A 19,515-nucleotide genomic window follows, 5' to 3' on the forward strand; every position below is an offset into this window, starting at 1 on the left:
TGTACTATCTCTCCAGCCCCATACGTAGATTTTTTTGTGAAATGAGAAAGGGAACATATGAAAGAAAAATAACATTTTTGCAGCAGCCCACTTTAATCTACTGTGGTTTTTCATTTATATATAATTTAGGCCACATCGTTACAATATTAGTGTTTTAGATGTATATAGTTACCACACCAGACCACGCTCCACCAATGTCATGAAGTTACTTCTGGTCCACCTCTTGCCCTCCCCATCTCTGGCCACTTGTTTTGGTAATGTTTTGTAATCCAAGGCTAAGAATTTGTCATGGATAGTGTCTTTCCTTAGACTTGGTTCTCTGTATAAAATAGACGTGTGACATCATCCTATATTTGTCCTCTCTCTTTTACTGTAGTTCGTTTGTCCTCTCCCTTTGCCTACTGTAATTCTTAAAAGAATTTTACACTTTCATTATGAATGGCTAAACCTATATTGTTTGTGTCCCCAGGCACTGCAGATAAGAAGTGAAATTGAGTATCCTTTGTCCTCAGGATCTCTTTGGCAAGGGGAATCACCACTAACACAAATTAAAACATCAGTTTGTAATTTTCTGTTATCTACAGTGTCCTATTGAAGATCTTCATTTCCAAACTTCCTTCATATCTGTGATTGAGCTAGGAGAAATGAAAAATCCTGGCTGCATTCAGGCACCTGATTTATTTCTAAAGGCTATCTACATTATTACTGAGTTTTGTGGAACACCACCCTCTTAATAATACCTTCTTTCAAATGATGGCTGGAGGAATCAGTCAGGATGGGTGGTGTGTGCCGAAAGCAGATAATGGACCACACATGATGACCTCTCAATGTCCGCGTTGCAAGCCATAATGCCCCAAAGTAGAGAGAGAGTATAGGGAATATTGTTTGCCATGGAGGCAGGGGGAAGGTGGGATGGGGGCGTATACTGGGGATATTGGTGGTGGGGAATCTGCACTGGTGGAGGGATGGGTGTTTGATCATTGTGTGACTGTAAACCAAACATGAAAGCTTGTAACTATCTCACGCTGATTCAATAAAATTAAATAATAATAGTAATAATACCTTCTTATTTTATATAGGCTTATTCAAATTGTTTTTTTCTATTATACACATACGTTATACAGGAGAAAGTTTATGCTGTATATAGGCCATAGAGTGAGTAGAAACCAAAGAGGATAAAATCCTGAATTCAGAAAGGGATATATTACACAGAACAGTGATTAAAGGTGCATGCTTTAGAACCAAGATCTGGATTACGATACTAGTTCAATTCCTTATTAGCCAAATAAATTTAAGCCTTTGCTGTATCTGTGAAATAGAGACATATACTTAACAATTATTTGGGACTGGAGCAATAGCACAGCGGGTAGGGCATTTGCCTTGCCTGCGGCCGACCTGGGTTTGATTCCTCCATCCCTCCCGGAGAACCTGGCAAGCTACCGAGAGTATCCTGCCCGCACGGCAGAGCCTGGCAAGGTACCCGTGGCATATTCAATATGCCAAAACCAGTAACAAGTCTCACAATGGAGATGTTACTGGTATCCGCTCAAGCAAATTGATGAAAAATGGAACGACAGTGCTACAGACAGACAGTGCTATTTGGTACCTATTACATGCCAGGAACAAAGCTGAGCATTGGAAGAAAAGTTTTCAGGACAGTTAAGATGCTTAGAAGTGAGGGGTCTGGATAAATAGTGCAATGACTCAATCTGCCTTCTTGCAAGCTTTTGGTCACAAAGTAAAACCCCCCAGTGTCATCCAGTACACTTGTAAAACCCCAGTGTCATCAGTGTAGCCCTACTAATTCTTTTGTTTGAGCCAAACAGCTTTGTTGCCTGTGATTCCCAGTGTTATAATTTTGGGGAATGTTACAACTGCAGCCAGGTTCAAACTGCAATGTGTACTATATCTTAAAATGTACAATCAGGCATATTTGTGACTCTTGTTCATGATAAAATCAGCAATAATAAAGGGAAGGTGATATGGGGGTGGGAATAATAAGTATTTTAAAGCTTAAAAATTGGTAGTCACCTCAAAAGCTCAAGATTAAATGATATAGTATATTGTTAGGCATGATAACTGGTACAATAAGTAATGTTAATTCGTATGATAGATGAAGTATAAAGAGGATTAAGGAAATTCCTCATTATTTTTAATTTTCTGACATTCCCAAAGAATTAACTTGCTGTCCAGGTTCTGCAGGGGTCCATTTAGCTTTATCTATTGCCCAAATCCTTGGGGTCTGTTTGAGAGATTTTAATCTCTTTTGGTTATAGGAAAGGATTCATTAGAAAGTCTAATGGGGCTGTATATTGCTTGTGTTTCTTTTGTGTGTGAAGCAAGATCTTTTTTAACTGAAAAGTATTTAGAAAAATGTGAGGGGAGAGAAACGGAGAAGTGCATGTTCATGAGAGAACAGAGGCGTCTCCAGAGTGGAAACAGGCAAGCAAAGAAACATTGAGACAAGTGAGAGAGATAAATGTTTAAAGGAGAACACAGGCTGGAGGAGCAATCCTGCTTGCTTTTCTTAAATCAGCAACTGGTTAGCAGCAGAGGTGATTTTATTAGTAGCAGCAAAAATGACCATGGTTATGAAACTTAATTACATTAAATGTATATGTAACACATATAATATAAATACATAAATTATGTATACATAATATATATCCACATTAACATATGACACTATCATCTGGGGAGCTTTTTTTTTTTTTTGGATCACACCTGGCGATGCACAGGGGTTACTCCTGGCTCTGCACTCAGGAATCACTTCTGGCGGGGCTCAGGGGACCATATGGGACGCTGGGAATCGAAACCGGGTTGGCCACGTGCAAGGCAAACGCTCTACCCGCTGTGATATTGCTCCAGCCCCAAGGGGAGCTTTTCTTTAAGACTGTTATTTTAATTTTTTATGTGGGGGGGGGTTGTTTTTTTGTTGTTTTTTTGGGTCACACCTGGCGATGCACAAGGGTTACTCCTAGCTTATGCACTCAGGAATCACTCCTGGCGCTGCTCAGGGGACCATATGGGATGCTGGGAATCGAACCCCAGTTCTGCCCTGTGCAAGGCAAACACCCTACCCATTGTGCTATTGCTCCAGTCCCAAGATTGTTTTATTTTATTTGGAGGATTTGGGCAACACCCATTAGTGATCAGGGCTTACTCCTGGCTCTTCTGGGAAACCATATGCAGTGCTAGAGATCTAAATGGAGTTTAATAATACCAAAACCAAAACAAAATATTGATTATAGGTGTAGGACCATATCTTATTTTTATTCTAAATTGTGATATATAAAGTTTAACCTTTAACCACTTTTAAACACATGCATGTACTAGATTCTGTAGTATAAAGTATATTCACATTGTCATATAAACAAGACACGATTAAAAAAATATTTCTCCAAGTGACTTTAATATGCAGCCAGGGTTGAGAACCTCTAAACTAAAATGGAAAAATCCTGCAAATACTTGCTGACTCATCAGTTGCTTAGGCATCTGTGCCAAACGTATCTGGGTCACCGTTAAGAGTGCTGAGAGTCTCCAGAGCTACACCCAGCACTATGGCAATGTTTGGGAGATCATGTGGTATTAGGAATTGAACAACAGTCGAGCTCCTGTTGGGCATGCGCTCTAACTCCTGTACTATCTTGCAACTCCTGGAAAAGTTATCTTTGCTGTAGTTTTTTGTTTTGAGGGTCACAACCCATGGTGCTCAGGGATCACTCTTCGAGTAGTGAAGAGACATACGCAGTGCAAGCGCCCTGACAGCTGTACCATCTCTCCTGTCTCTTTTTGGACTTCTTCAACTCTTTGAACTCGTCTTGAGACCTATTATTTTCCCCCAGCACTACTTGAGCAGACTATTGTGTCATTCTTCTTTCAACTTTGAGGCTGATTAATAATGTCACATTTGAAAGTGTGGTGTATGTTGTCTCATTTACCAACTTAAAACTTTTACTTTTGGGGACCAGAGATAGAGTGCTTGCCTTGTTCATTGGCAACCCGGATATCCCATATGCCTTCCAATCCCCAACCATCATCGATGTGGCTCAACCCCCCAAAAAACCCTTTTACTTTTGAACCTCATGTTATAATACATCACTACAGAACTTTAAGGTCAATTCCTAGTATCTCCCAACAGCAGGCCTCACACTGACCCACTGGTTGAATGTAGTTGTCAAGTGTTTCTTCTCCTAAAATTCCATTCAGAAAAATTTACTATTTTTTGAGCAAACCTAGCAATATGTGAAAGCTACATGTAAAACCCTTTTTATGTCTTCCATTTTGTCTTAAACTAAGTTCACAGAGCAATATCCTTCCCTAAAAATAAGGAAAATGAGGCTAGAAAAATGATCCAGCATCAGGACTGATTTCAGAGAGACACAGACAACTGAGTTATCCTAGGAAGGCCAGGCCGCAACTGGAGTCAGTATCTCTGGACCCCAGATGGATGGAGTCCCTGCTCTGCCTAAGGCCCAGCATTACATCCGCCCACATCCGGCTCCTGCCACTGCCAGAGAAATAGCCTAACTTCAGGACTAATCTTTGAGAGGCCAGAGAGACATCTGTGGTTCAAATCCCGGTTCCAAAGCCCAGGAAATGTGCAGTCACATTTATTTGTCTTCCATTTTGTCTTAAACCAAACCCATTGAGCAATTATCCTTATTTAAAAATAAACACAATGAGGCCAGAAAAATGATCCAGCTTTAGGACTGATTTTTCAGAAAGACACAGACAAATCCCAACTTCACAGAGCTGACAGTCCAAGAGAAACAAGATTAGATGGGAAAATTGAGTAGAAGCACACTAAAGTCAATGAGTGAAAACAATGATACAGAAGCTCAACTTACACCTAACATCTCAGTAAATCCTCAGGCTATCACTTTAACAACATGAGATATATGTTGTAACAAACAATTACAACAGGGCTTGGGTGGAGGTGAATTAGAAGCCAGATATATTGGTGGATATATTCACAATGGAAGCAGGACTGGTGTTGGAATATTGAATACCTGAAACAACTGTATTGTGAATAACTTTGTAAGTCATGGTGTTCAAACAAAGTTTTTAAAAATTATGGGACTTGATACTGAAAAGCTAAGCAATTTTTCCAAGTTTACAAATCTAGAATAAAAATTCAGGACTGCGTGACTCCAAAGCAATCTATATTACTTTTCTAAGAATAATGGCTAAACCAACCTGATTTAAGTGTGAAAGTCATCAAAGACATCTAACAAGGTGTACAAGTTGCAAATTAGAAACAGGGGTAGTTGCCTTTATATATCATTTAGTACAATCAACTCATTTTAAAAAATGAAAAAAAATTGAGGTTTGAACTAAGAAGCCCCAAACTCATGCTTTTTCCTGTACCTTCTCATACATAAGCCATTTGGGTCAATTATTCAAGGTAATGGATTTTCAAAACATTTAAAATTCTCATATAATCTTGAGTATTTGATAGTCCTCTTCCTCTGACTCCAGTGCTATCTGCATAACCATATATATTATTATTTTATCTAAACTTTATCAGATGACAAGTGACCCTAACCTTATTTGAGGTTTCCTGTCAAGTCTAGTTTAGTAAATGAAAGATACCAAATAGAGATTTCCAAATGCACTTTTTTTCTGAACGTGATCCATAAGCACTATTGATATAAAAGGAAATGCTTCTTAATGTTTGTACAAAAGATACATATTGAATCCTCAATTGTGTCATGAGCATATACTTTTGATGATAAAAAATAAGCACAGCCTATAATACCATGAAAGATGGATATAGAGAGCAGAGTAGGAATGAGCTCAGAATAAAGCATATGGTTTGTAAAATTTGAGACCTAGGTTCAAATCATGGAACTTAAAAAAAAAGGAATGAGAGAAATAAAAAGCTTATTGCAATGTTCTTTGGGTTATTTTTTATATATTACATATTACAATGTGGATTAGGGTGTTACCGATGAGCTTCGGAGTTAGAAATGAACCTGAGTCTGAATGCAGGTTTCAACACTTAATTAGATACATGAATGTGGTAATTTAAAAAAATATCTCTGATATTCAAATTCGCATGGGAAAGTGGAGAGAGAAACAGAACTAGCTTAATAGATTTGTGTGTCAGGATAATCTCATTTATCTATGTAGTATATATAATAATTGGATGAGTAAGTGTAATATATTTAAAGGGAATGCCTAGATCATCTTTGACTCTTGAGTTTAGGGGAGACACAGGCAGAGGAAATAAATCAAAGGGATAGGAAGATGAGAGAGGGAAGCAATGGGAGAATAGGGATTGGGGCTTCGGTTATACTGGTAATAAAACCAATATATTATATTGTAATGTTGAAGAGTGATATGGCTAATATCCAAAGCACAAATTCAACAACTCTGAAAACATGAGATGTAAACTGCAACCAAACTTTGTAATGTGTCAAGGTGGCAGACCGGGGAGTGGGAAAGGGGGAAGAGGAGATAGAGTGTGGGAACACTAGTGGAGGGAAGCTGACACTGGTAGCAGGATTGATGTTGCCTAAAACTTAACTATCAATAACCTTGTAAATCACAGTTCTTTAACTAAATAAAAATATTTAAAAATATATTTGTGTGTGACAGAGTCAAAAATATCACAGAGTTAGTTGCTTTGCACATGGGAGACCCTGGTTTAAGAGCCTATCTAATATAGTAGGAACTAAGTATACCACAGTAACTACTGCAATTAATACCCATTTACAAGTGCAGGTAAGCTTAGTTAGATACTTCAGTCAGTATAATCCACAGGATCAAATATTTTAAGTCTGCTAAATTATATTTAATAAATGAAGAACCAAATTATTGCAGTGATTATGACAGTGTTTTAATAAGATAACATACTCATTTTAACACAGCTTTTATTTTCTGTTTCAAAACAAAATCTCCAGGAAATAAAATACTTACAATGGTTGTATACAAATGAAATAAAAATCACACTTTCAAAGAACCAAAATTAGACAACTGCTAAAAGGCAGATCACTTGCTTTACTGAAAATAAAAGAAAAATCCAGAAACAATTAATGTCAAGGATTAAAATTAAATTCAACAACATTCTATATAATGCTACATTCCCCAATTAAGAAAGGAGAGTTCACATATACAGTTAAATGTTAAGTGTAGAGAAGTGGCTGAAATGCTGCATACTTCATAGTAAATTATGCATGAAAGTTTATTAATTGCATAAACTTCCTGAGTGGCTCCCATGCTGCACTTGGCCTACATGCTTAATATTCATGTCAAACAAATTATAGTTTTAAGTGATTGAGCATGAGACCTTGAACAACTGAACTTTCTAATCAGTCACTTTCTGTTGAGGTATGTTTGAAACCACAAACCTCAATCTGAAAAATTTAAATGAGAGTAGGAAAGAAATGCTACGTTTTAAAAAAAGCTTGAAGGATGACAAGTACACATTTAGGAGCATATTTTACACTGGCACATTTTTTTCTGGGCCCAGTTTCTTCCCTTTTTGCTTGACTTTTAGCCTTTATGTTGTTTTTTTCAATAAAAAGAAGAGCTTCCAGAATGGGGGCTGGTGATTGGCAGTCTTCTAGCTGCCTCAGTTGAAAATAACTTCAGTAAAAACCAGTTATTAATCTAGGTCTTGAACTATGTTGGCTGTGAAGAAAGCTGACAGATGTTTGTGTTCATTTTTCACATATTAAAACTATTTCCAGGGTAACCTGGAAGCATTTAGTATTATGAGAAAAAAATCATACTAATTTACTTCACAGGATTTTATCAAGTTTAAGTGTTATAGTCCAGATAGGTTAAAAAAATTAATTTCAGAAGTTACATTTATAAAATCAATGTCTTTTTAAATTTTGCACCCCTTCCTTTCTGGTTCCCTTTGTGGGTAAGACCCCAATAAACTACTGTCTGGAAAAAACAGTCTATGTATAAACAAAATGTCCTGCGATGCCATCTCAAATATCTCATTTCTTTCTCAACCAAATTAAAGATTAAATAACAAAATCCCAAAGCAATAGTAAATGAACCTCAGAAAGATACTTGTGCAAGAGTCTTAAAATAAAGTATTTACTAACATTAAATACACTGTAGTGTTACACAGTAAATATGTTAATCAAGAAACCTGTGCTTTACAAATATTTGCTGAGTTTTCTTGGGGGGAAAAAGGAATGCATTATTTTAATGACATGGACTGCAAAGAAGAAACTAACTTTACATATTAAATAAACAATCTCACCAAGAAATAAACTTTAGAGATTAGATAGTTATCCCCATCTATATTTAAACTAAAAGCATACAGCCATTTCAAGGTAACAAAATATCACTGCAAATATCTAACAATATGCTAATATGCTGAATGATAGGCCATTGTTGTAGGATTTGTCAAATGTTTCACTGTGGCAATTAAAGCAATTTTAACCCATAGCCCTTTAGGCACTAAGATGAGAAATGCATCTCTAATAAAAGATGCAAAATACAGGCACTAGACAGTCTAATTTAGGTACTTTCTTAACATTTGTTTTACAGATAACTCCTACAACTATGTTCTATAATATCACCAGCTGGATTGGTTTTCCTGCTTTCTATCTCCAAATTGCCAAAATTTAATTCTTAGAGGCACAAAACTCTTGTCACTTAAACCCAGATTGATAAAATATTTATGGTCTCTCTCATATCAAACTCATAGTTAGCAGTGGGACAAGGAGGCAGGCCAGATTTATAACCTGAAAGAATACTGAGAATCAAGGCAAAAAAAGCAAGTCTCACAGGCAGTGTTTACTTATGTACCTCAAAAGAGCACTGAAAACGAGGTAGATAAATAAAAGAAACTGGGCTGGGATCAGATCTGGAGTTCTAAAATGATACATCCCATCATAATGTACATAACACTCCACAATCCAAAAATCACAGAAGAAAAGTGCTTTTTAAACGTTCACAGATAACTTTGCTGCCAAACCATTAGAATTCATGCTCGATAAAACATTGGCAAGAAAAGAATGAAAAACAGAATGGGTATTTGTAATATTACAGCAAATTACCTTAAATAGAGATTCAGGACTGCTACAAATATACATAGGGTTTTCTTCATTAAATTTACACCAACACTGGTTTCATATTCTTATGATGTTATACCGACCTTCACAAACATAGCAGCAGACACTTCATGATGAAATGCTCACATTGCCACATATGGAGATACAGTACTATATCAGACTTGCACTTTGAGAAGTAAACATTATGGCTGGACAAACAGACTACACTCCAAATAAACTTTACAAGTAAATAATTTGTTACAAGCTTTTTCTCTTCTACAAGAAGGAAAATGAAAAGGGCAGGTTTGTGTGGTTTTTAAAAAATGGGTAGAAGGCCCTTTTTTATATAATAGGCTCTTTGTTAAGAAGGGAATTTTGAGCTTTACCTCAATTATTCTGGGAAGGAGAAGTACCTCAGTAAGGATGAAAACAGCATATGATGTAGCAAAATTGCTAAATAATGCAAAACCCCCAAGATAGAAAGCTAGTCAATATTTACAGTCCAAGTGGCTATAATCTGAATCAAACGTTTAAAGGGAAAAATAACTTAAACAAAAATCCACAGTTATGTTAATAACACTGTTTTATTCTTTTCAGCACAACTCACTTTTTTCTGTATTTTTAATTCTACATGCTACATATACATAATGTATATATAACATATATGTTAACCCAACTACTGCAGTCAGCATGGAGACAGCAGTATACTGTATTCATCATCTTCAAGCTTTAGAAGGCTATTTTCTTTCCAGCAAAAAAATCTGAAAAGATTCTAAATATTACAAGGCACTGCAAAAATCTGCAGGCAACCAAGACCATATATAAACAAGAGTAATGGTTAAATGTGAGACCTATGATGCAAAGTAGCCATTATTTAATGTAGTTGTGCATGTCATCCAATGGAGCTGTTTTTCATCTTGGGGTACACAGATGAATTTAAAATATTGTGGCAAAAAAAGGCATCCAAAAACCTACATTAGTTTCACTCTCTGAGTTGTCTTTTGTAATTAATCAAATTTCAAATTTCTTTTCATGAAACACAGGCAATTTTAAAGAATTGTGGATTTTAGGTATATTGTATTTGTTCACATGGAAAACACAGCAATGCAAATGTTTGCATTACACTAATGTCCTAAAATCACTTCCAACTTGCAAATCAATACTGTATAAGAAATTTGAAGAATCTGTACATAAGATTTAGCTTCATTTGAACCAGAGTATGTTTTCTGAAAGAAACTGTGGATTTTTATCAACAGCAATTCTCAAAATGCTTCCCTAGACGATCCAAATAATAGTAACAGAACCTTCATGATGATGCATGTGATTCTCAGATAAATAATCAAAAACACATTTCTTGGAAAAGGATACTAAGTGTTACAGGTAGATTGTGCTCAAAAAGTATGCCAATTAAATTTAAAAAAATAAAATTACATTTAATTTTGACCCCAATTAGGTTGATTAAATGATCTATTGGATAGCACGTGATCCTCAAAATTTTTGTTGTACCCTGTAATATGTAATCAAAAACTTGAATGGGAATTATAAAAAAAAAGGTATGCCCATTAATTTTACCTCACCTGATAAGTTCATAGGATATAATTTTTAGAAAAGAAAAGAAAAATTGTTAACAAATATTGGTTGATAATTTGGAATGTTATCTAGTAGAAAGAACTCATTTCTTAGGTAATGTTGTAGAAAAGACTTTGAAATCTTCAGAGTAAGAAGTACTTTTAATATGTATATGTGGTAATTGGCTGGAGTGATAGCACAGCAGGTAGGGAATTTGCCTTGCACATGGCTGACCCAGGCTCGATTCCTCTATCCCTCTCGGAGAGCCCGGCAAGCTACCGAGAATATTCCACCCACACGGCAGAGCCTGGCAAGCTCCCTGTGGCATATTCACTATGCCAAAACCAGTAACAATTCTCACAATGGAGACATTACTGGTGCCCGCTCGAGCAAATCGATGAACAATGGGACGACAGTGCTACAGTACTACAATGCTATGTGGTAATTAGTAAATGCAATTTAAGAAATTAATTGAGTTTCACAGAATGAGCATTAGGTAATTCTGAAACAAGACTTTGTGATATTATTATATTAATCTCAAAAACCAAAAGTATATATTTGACATTGCCTCTCTTTCTCCTAAAACTGTATAAAACCCAGTAAAGTGCAACTTGACAGTGATCTCTCTCAAAATCTAAAGAGGATGCAAAAAATCATGTAACATCTAAAAGTAATCTAAGACGCTATAGGTACTAACAAGAAATTATAAAAAAAACAAAATAATTAAATCTAAGGACAACTTAAATAGTATCCTGCGAGGGTCTACTTTCTCACTGCAGGACAGTGTATAACCCCACATCTCTTAGAACCCTGTAAAGCCAGTGTTTCATGTGTAAGTCTCAAAACTTACAAAACCTAGTGTGTCAAGTAAATTTTACCTCAGACAAATGGATCAATAGATGTATAACTTGAATCCTCTGTTAGAAATACAAATATACCCCCAAATGAGATTCATATCAGCTGCAATATGTCCCTTGCAAAAAGAATGCAAGCCAAACCAATGCCTCTCATATGCTCAAAAACAACATAGTGTGCAAATGAGAAACAAGGAGATAGCTGCTTTGAATTATTATCAAATCCTAAGGCAGCTACAGTATCTGCAGAATCAAGGAACTGTTACAGTTCTGTTTTTTCTTTCTCTCCGCCTCACCTATAACAAGGCTTCACTCCTCCTATTGCTGTGACGACGGGAAGAAAATCACATTAAAAAGGGCTCATGTTTTATACTTGTTGACAATGTTATTCTAATTTTATACACTAAAACATCTCCTGCAGCAAGTTACTATGCCCTCTATAAAAGGTAAACCTAAGATAAAGGTATGGAAAATCCTATAGGACTCCAGGTGTTGGAGGGTCTCACTTCATCCATGTTTGGGAAATAGCAGTTTAAATAGTTTTTATATATTTTAAAGAAAAGCATCTAACTGCAAATAGCAGCACAAGAAAGGGGGGAGGGACTTTTCAGCAATGCATGAAAAATGTCCAGAAATTGATAATGTTCAAGCCGAGCTCATTAAAGCATTCAGAATGGTTCTTAAAAATCAAGTATCAAAGAGGATAGGATTTGAAGTGAAAAACATTCTGTGTGCAATATCCTATGTAAAAACTGCACAGGTCTACAGAATAATGATCTATATCAAATGTCACACTGGAACAAAAAAAAATACAGTGGAAAGTAAGTACAAATAAGGGAAAATATGGCAGGAACCAAGAAAAAAGTTTAATATCTTAGGTGTCCTGAAAAAAACCTCCCCTTTATTCATCTATACTGATTCATTTGGGACCAGGAGGGATTGTGGACGGATTCTGCAACGGTGAACCTGGAAATGCCTGCATATTCATCCCTGGTTGGAACGGTCCCCCAGATTGGGGAGCAATTACTACAGATTGTTGAGGTGTTCCTGAAAGTCCTACCCATTGTACTGGATACCCTGCCCCCACTACAGCATTATATTGACAAACATGGGACATTCCATATGATGATAATGACCCAGGAAATGACGTGAGTGGGAGTCCTTGTGGCAAAGAGGATGGGACAGCTCCACGGATTTGGGACAGAGAAGAAATCCATGTTGATGTGTAGCCCATAGCAGATGGAGTATTCTAACAAAAACAAAAATGAAAACAAAAGATCAGTTTGCTTGGTAGATGCTTTTAGCCATCTATATGCCTTCCTATTCATTTTGGCTTACAACTCCCATTTCACTAAGTGGCTACCATAGCAACAATGTTTATGTGCACTAAGAATAGTTTTAAACCTTACTTGATTTCATATTTATGATTTCACTGCAATGTAGACATTTTAGATGAAGAAATAGAAGCATAAATTTGCTAATACCAACAAAACTTAGCAAATTCACAATAAGGCAAAGTTTTGAAAACAATTCTGGCTAACTCCAAGGCTAAACTTTACATTTTAGAACCTCTTCCTAATGCTAACACTATTTTCTACTGTTATTTCCTTGATCTAGTCAAGGGCATTCTCTCATACTGTGTCAGATCATTTTGCCACATAATGCTTTGAATTCAGAGAAGCATGATTTAATATGGCATAGGGTAAAGAACCAGGTGCTTAGTAAATGTTACCTTCCTAACCTCCTACTCACTAACTCAAATTTTGGCATTTCTGTTCTACTTTTTGGAATTTACTTAGTTCAATTAATTTTTTTAGTAATGAGAAAATATTTCTGCATGACATTTCTTAGCATATCATGTTGGGAGTATGCATATGTATAAACATTGCTGAAGTTTTAAACGTATGGGAAAAGAAATCTAATGGAAGCAAATAATTCTACCTTAAAGAAGAATTCTTGGTATCAATTTCAAATGCTTAATTGATCTACACAGGAACTGGTCAAACTCAAAACATTTCAACAAAATTTTCACTAAAGTTTCAAACTACAGTTGGGATAAAGCTTTTAGCTTGAGTCAAGAATGAATCAAGGGGGCTGGAGCCATAGCACAGAGGGTAGGGCATTTGCCTTGCACGTGGCCAACCAGAGTTTGATCCCTGGTATCCCATTTGGTCCCACTGAGCACCGCCAGGGTTAATTCCTGAGTGCAGAGCCAGGAATAACCCCTGAGTATTGCCAGGTGTGACCCAAAAAGCAAAAAATAAAATAAAAAGAATGACTCACTGTAAATGACAATCTCTCTTGAGGTAAAGAAAAAGACATTTGAAGTTCAACAATATTATTTTCATATAAGTTTTGTTATAAATAAATCATTCTCATTTAAAATAGTACATATGGTCTGGACATATTTTAATGACTATATCCATGTATCCATAAACAGAATTATTAGTATTGTAAACTTTGAACTTTTCTGAATTAAATTTTATAATAAACATACTTATTTTACAAATAATAACAAAGTGATTTTATTTTCCAAAGAGAAAATATTATTTTTTGGCAATTGCCTTTGTATGTTTAATCTTCTTATAGGTATCTCAAAGGCATTTCAGACTTCAATAACCAAAAGCAAACATAGACTCTTTCTCTATCAAAATATACTACATGCTTATTTATACCCCCATTGCAATAGCTATGCATCACAATGTTGGTTATATATACAGTTCAAATAATTAGACTCTGCCTTCTGCTATATATCCAATACATCCCTAAGACTTATTTTATCTCAAATATTTTTGTTTGTTATCTGTTCACTTCCCTTTATCTATATTTACCTACCTAGACTACTGTGACTCTTAATTACCAATATCTACCCTTTAACACCAGTAATTTTTTCTTCTTACTCCAAATTAGACTAATAATTTCAAAAAGCAAATCTGATCATGGCAATCCATCTTAAAATAAAGACCATAATCATCACCTTTTTAAGATTCTACTTACAAGTCCTGGAATTATATGCATGCGAAACCATAATTAATGGTATTGTAAACCACAGAATCCTAATCAATACAACGAATACAGGGGTTTTACATATGCTATTTCTGTTTTTCTGTTTGTTATATCACTTCCACTTTTCACCTTGTTAAAATACTTTAGATCTATCTCTTTATCATAACTTTTTCAGTGAAGATTTTGACTTTCCCTTACTAAATCAAATTTCTCTAACTACAATAGCCAATAACTTTTGTACTCCTTATTAAAGTTTCAATTTCATATTTATTTGAAAAGTCTACTAATGCCCAGCTGACCCATCTGAGTATAAGTTCTATGATAATAAGGAACATACTTGTTTTTGTTCATCAAATCCAATGCCTGGCAGATGACTTAGCACACAGTAGTAGTGAGACATAACTGTGATAAAAATTTCTAATAAATTTAAATCTAATAAATTTAACACACAATAACATTAGATAGTGAGATAGTTATTCACACAAAGATATAATCAACTGAATTTAAAAACGCAAAAATACTTTCCATATATAGGGTATCTACTATGTGCTAGGTGTTACTTCATAGCAATTCTATAAGGTAGGTATTATCTCTACTTCATTAATTTATTTTTGAGTTTTTGGGGCACACCCAGTGGTGCTCAGGGCTAACTCCTAGATCTTCTCTTAAGGATCACAGTTGGTGGGGCTTAAGGAACTATAGGGAGTGCCAGGTATTGAAACCAAGTAGCCTGCACACAAGTCAAGCACCTTGTACTATCTCCAGTCCTTGTTTTTGCTGAAAGCCATGAAACTGAGGCACAAATGACTTAACTAAGGTCATAATACTGTAAATTGAGCTGACATTGGAACTCGAGTCTACTAAAAAATCTTAACCTTTGGGGCCTGGAAAGACAGACCAGCCAGAACTTTTATTTATACTCCATTTTCTATTCAACTTTGTTCCTCCAAACATCCCCTTTAATACTGCAATAAACCACATTCCTAGTAATCAACAAAAGCCTCCATTCACACAGTACTCACAGAACTTTAGGATAGCACAAAATCTTTTGCCTTAAAATTTGGCTCTGTTGGTCTTTACAATTGTGATACCATTTGTTTATAAATTGATACTAGAAGAGAAATATGTAGCCCCTAGACAGATATACTGCTTACTAGTTTGGAAAATTCATTTAAAAATTTTAATTCAATATAAACAATGACTGTATTTTCCTATTTATATTACTAAACTGTATGCAGTAGGTACATATATAAACACATACATGCACACATATGTACACTAATATAACACGGTCATATATATACATATATATCTGTCAATTATGAGGGTTCATATTTTAAGCCTTGATTCACACTAAATAAATAGATTTATTCATACTATGCAAAAGTAATACCTACACACAAAAGTTTCAATAAAATAATACCCAAATCCTACCATTTGGCAAATTGTTAATACCTTTCCATATTTCTATCCATGTATACATACATTATGCATAACATTTTCCATAGATATTCTATAAGCCAGCCTCCTTCCTATTGAAGAATGTATTGTGAACACCTTTCTACACTTTAAGTGCTTGTACATCTAAGGCCATATGCAATTACTAGAAATCACATATACAAACAGAAGATGTCTTTAATAGGACTGGAAAGATAGCTCAAAGGGCCGCTGTGCATGCTTTGAAGGCTGCAGCCCTGGGTTTGATCCTCAGTACCACATAGTCCCTGAGCATCAGTGGTAGTGACCATCTCTGCCCACCCCCCAACACTGTACCAGGAATAGTCCTGAAAATTTGCTGGGTAAAGACCTAAAACAACAAATCAAAATATGATTTTGATAATATTCTAGCTAAACTTTAAAATTATTTTTCATGTTGTACAAATAAGACATCTTATTTGCTCTAACTGACATGAGATGACTTTTCCACAAAAGAAATTTTTCATATACTCTTGCAATCACTGACTGAATTAATCCTCACTAAAGATACTTTCTGTTTTATGCAACTTATTTTACTTTTTTTTTAGGGGGGAGCACATATGGCAGTGCTCAGGGTTATTCCTGGCTCTGTGTTCAGGAGTCACCCTTGGCAATGCTTGGTGAATTATTTTGGTGGACCAGTGTAAAGCAAGAGCACTATCCCTTGAACTATCTCTCTGACTTGTTAATTTCTGTTTTAATGTTTGTTGGTTCCTTCCAAACTCAATGACTGAAGACAGGGGTCACCGCCTTCTTTTGCAAATAATTTTTAAATGGAACAAACTCACATTTAATGTATCAGATATACTTGATTTCAAATTATTACAAAGTTTAAGAGTTAAAATAGAATTGATTGAAACTATTTACTAATTAGCCCCTTCCCCATAAAAGCTTCCTTAACCTCTGGTCTGAAAGACCAAAGACAAAAAGAATCGAAACAAAGATAAAAGTCTATGCTATCAAATCAGTCTCTCATATTAACTACAATCACAGGCCAAAAATAGTCAATTTTATTGTCTTAATTCTCCAAGATAAAGAGGATAGAATATAACTTACTTCACATATTTTATTCCAATTGTCTGTCTCCAGTTTGTGTTGACTCTGCTTAAGTTGGTTTAAACTTGGCTTTATAAGAGAATTGCCTACTGCTTCCTTGGTCCAGTCATCCACCAGTTTGTGTAAATCATCGGTGAACATCCCTTTTTTACTAGCTGTAGACTGCTGGCATGATATTGCATTACTCTCTACACACAGTGAATCTAAAAGAAAAAAAAAACAGGAAACTATAAAAATGAATTAAAATTTATTTTGCCAACAATGAGATTGATAGTAAAACTCATGGTATACAGACATAGTAACCAGAAATTTGAGGTTTTCTGGGCAATCTTCTTTTAAAGCTGTAACACTGGAATTAATTACTAGTTGGACTCCTTTTCTCTTAGATGTTACTTCTTATTTGAATAGAAAGTTGCATTGTAAGTCACCTTAGGTATAAAACAAGTATAACATAGTATTTGCAGCAAAATTAGTGGCAACCCTAATCAGTTACATCAGAAAAATTCTTAGAATAGTTTAAAAAACAATCACTGTCATTAGTAGTGGGAAATGGGGAAATGTACACTGGTGGAGGTATGGGTTTTGGAATATTGTATGACTGAAACCCAGTCATGAACAACTTTACAACTGTGAGTCTCATGGTGATTCAATGAAAAAAAATTAAAAAATCACAGAGGAAAACATAGTACAGGGGTTATGGTGCTTACCTTACACATAGATGATCCCAGTTTGGTCCCTGGCACTACATATGGTCCCCCAAGCATTGCCAGGAATAAGCCCTGAGCACCCCAAAGTATGGCCAGCAAACAAACAAAATTCACAGATTGGGGTGCTGGTGAGATAGTACAGGATTTAAGGTACTTATATTACATGTGTCTGACTAGGTTCAATTCTGGGCACTGCCAGGGGTTACTCATAAGTAAAACCAGGAACATCTCCTGTGTACCACCAGGTTGGTCCACTCCACAAAATAAATATTTTTGTTTTATTTTGAGGCCACATCTGGTGGTGATCAGGGCTTACACCTGGTTCTGTACTTATGGATCACTCTTCATGGGTTCTGGAAGTGCCAGGGATCAGGTCAGTCACATGCAAGGCAAATGCTCTACCGGCTGTACTGTCCTTCTGCCCCCAAATTTTAAAATTTCACACTGTTAAAAGTATAAAAACTCCCACCCTCCCCCTGCCTCCATAGCAGACAATATTCCCGGAGAGGGGTATACTGGGGATATTGGTGGTGCAGAATGTGCACTGGTGGAGGGATGGGTGTTTAAACATTGTGTGATTGTAACTCAAACATGAAAGCTTGTAACTATCTCACGGTGATTCAATATTTTTTTTAAAAGTATAAAAAACTTCTAAATATTATCCAAAATGTGTTTTATTTCTTTTTCTTAATGTGAATGTATGTGTATTATATATTGGAACCAGAACCCAACAGCTCATATATGCAAGCCATGTGCTTCAACACTAAGTCACATTCCCAGCTTTAAATTAATTATTAAATTTTTATTTTAGTCACCATAGTTTACAACATTGTTAATTACAGGGTTTAAAGCATACACAATCCAGTACCACTCTCTCCCCGCGCTCACTTTCCTCCAGCAACTGTCCCAGTATCCCCTCCATCCTAATCCCACCTCTTACCCTTCATAGTATACTTTCTAGTGAAGATAAGCTCTTGGTTTCTTTTGCATTTGGGCATTTGTTGTACCCCTACTTTGCTTTTTCATATCCTTCAAATGAGAGATATCATTCTGTTCTTTTTCTCTCCTTCTAAGTTCATTTAGCACAATACTTTCCAGATATATCTACATAACAGCAAATTGTACACTTCAATATTCTTTTTTTCTCTTTGTTTTAAGGCTACATGCAGTCATGCTCTCTTAGGAATCACTCTTGGTAGTGGTAAGAGGAACATATGGGCTACCAGGGATTGAATTCAAGACAGCCATGTGTAAGGTAAGGAACTTACCCACTGAACTAACTCTCTGGTCCCTACTCATCTTTTCTTATAGTCAAGTAGTATTCCACTGCATACATATATGCATATATATATATCAGTTTCTTTATCCATTAATCTATTTGTGGACACTTGGGTTGTGTTCAGACTTTAGTTACTGTGATTAGTGCTGCAATGAACATAGGCAGGAAAATGTCTTTCCTGAATAGAGTTTTTAGGCCCTTGAAGTAGAGGTCCAAAAATGGAATTACTGGGTCATATGAAAGTTAAATTCCTACCTTTTTGAGGAGTGACATATTGTTTTCCAAAAAGGCTAGATCAGTCAACATTAACACCAGCAGTGAATTAAGATCCCCTTTCCCCCACATCCACCACAACATTGTTTGACTAACTTGTTTTATACTGGAGAAATGAGGCTCCAGAAAACGTAAATTTAGTTATCTGTAACAAGCAATACATTCAGACATAGAATTCTGGATCTATACAAGAACCTTGTTTTCAATATGCTATACTCAATTTCAACTAGATTCAGAAAAGTAGAATCTAATTTAATCTTTAAACCAGTATT

General features: G+C 35.6%; 1 protein-coding gene across 1 annotated transcript in view; it reads right to left on the minus strand.

The window, feature by feature from the left end:
* FAM120C (family with sequence similarity 120C) overlaps nucleotides 1–19,515 on the minus strand; it is a 432,369-nt gene that overhangs the window by 178,029 nt on the left and 234,825 nt on the right. The window contains exon 22 of the mRNA XM_055123233.1: nucleotides 16,985–17,187. Coding sequence (XP_054979208.1) covers nucleotides 16,985–17,187 — 203 coding nt within the window. The remainder of the gene's footprint in view (nucleotides 1–16,984; nucleotides 17,188–19,515) is intronic.

This window comes from Sorex araneus, chromosome X, assembly GCF_027595985.1.
Source record: "Sorex araneus isolate mSorAra2 chromosome X, mSorAra2.pri, whole genome shotgun sequence".
NCBI classification, from domain to species: domain Eukaryota; kingdom Metazoa; phylum Chordata; class Mammalia; order Eulipotyphla; family Soricidae; genus Sorex; species Sorex araneus.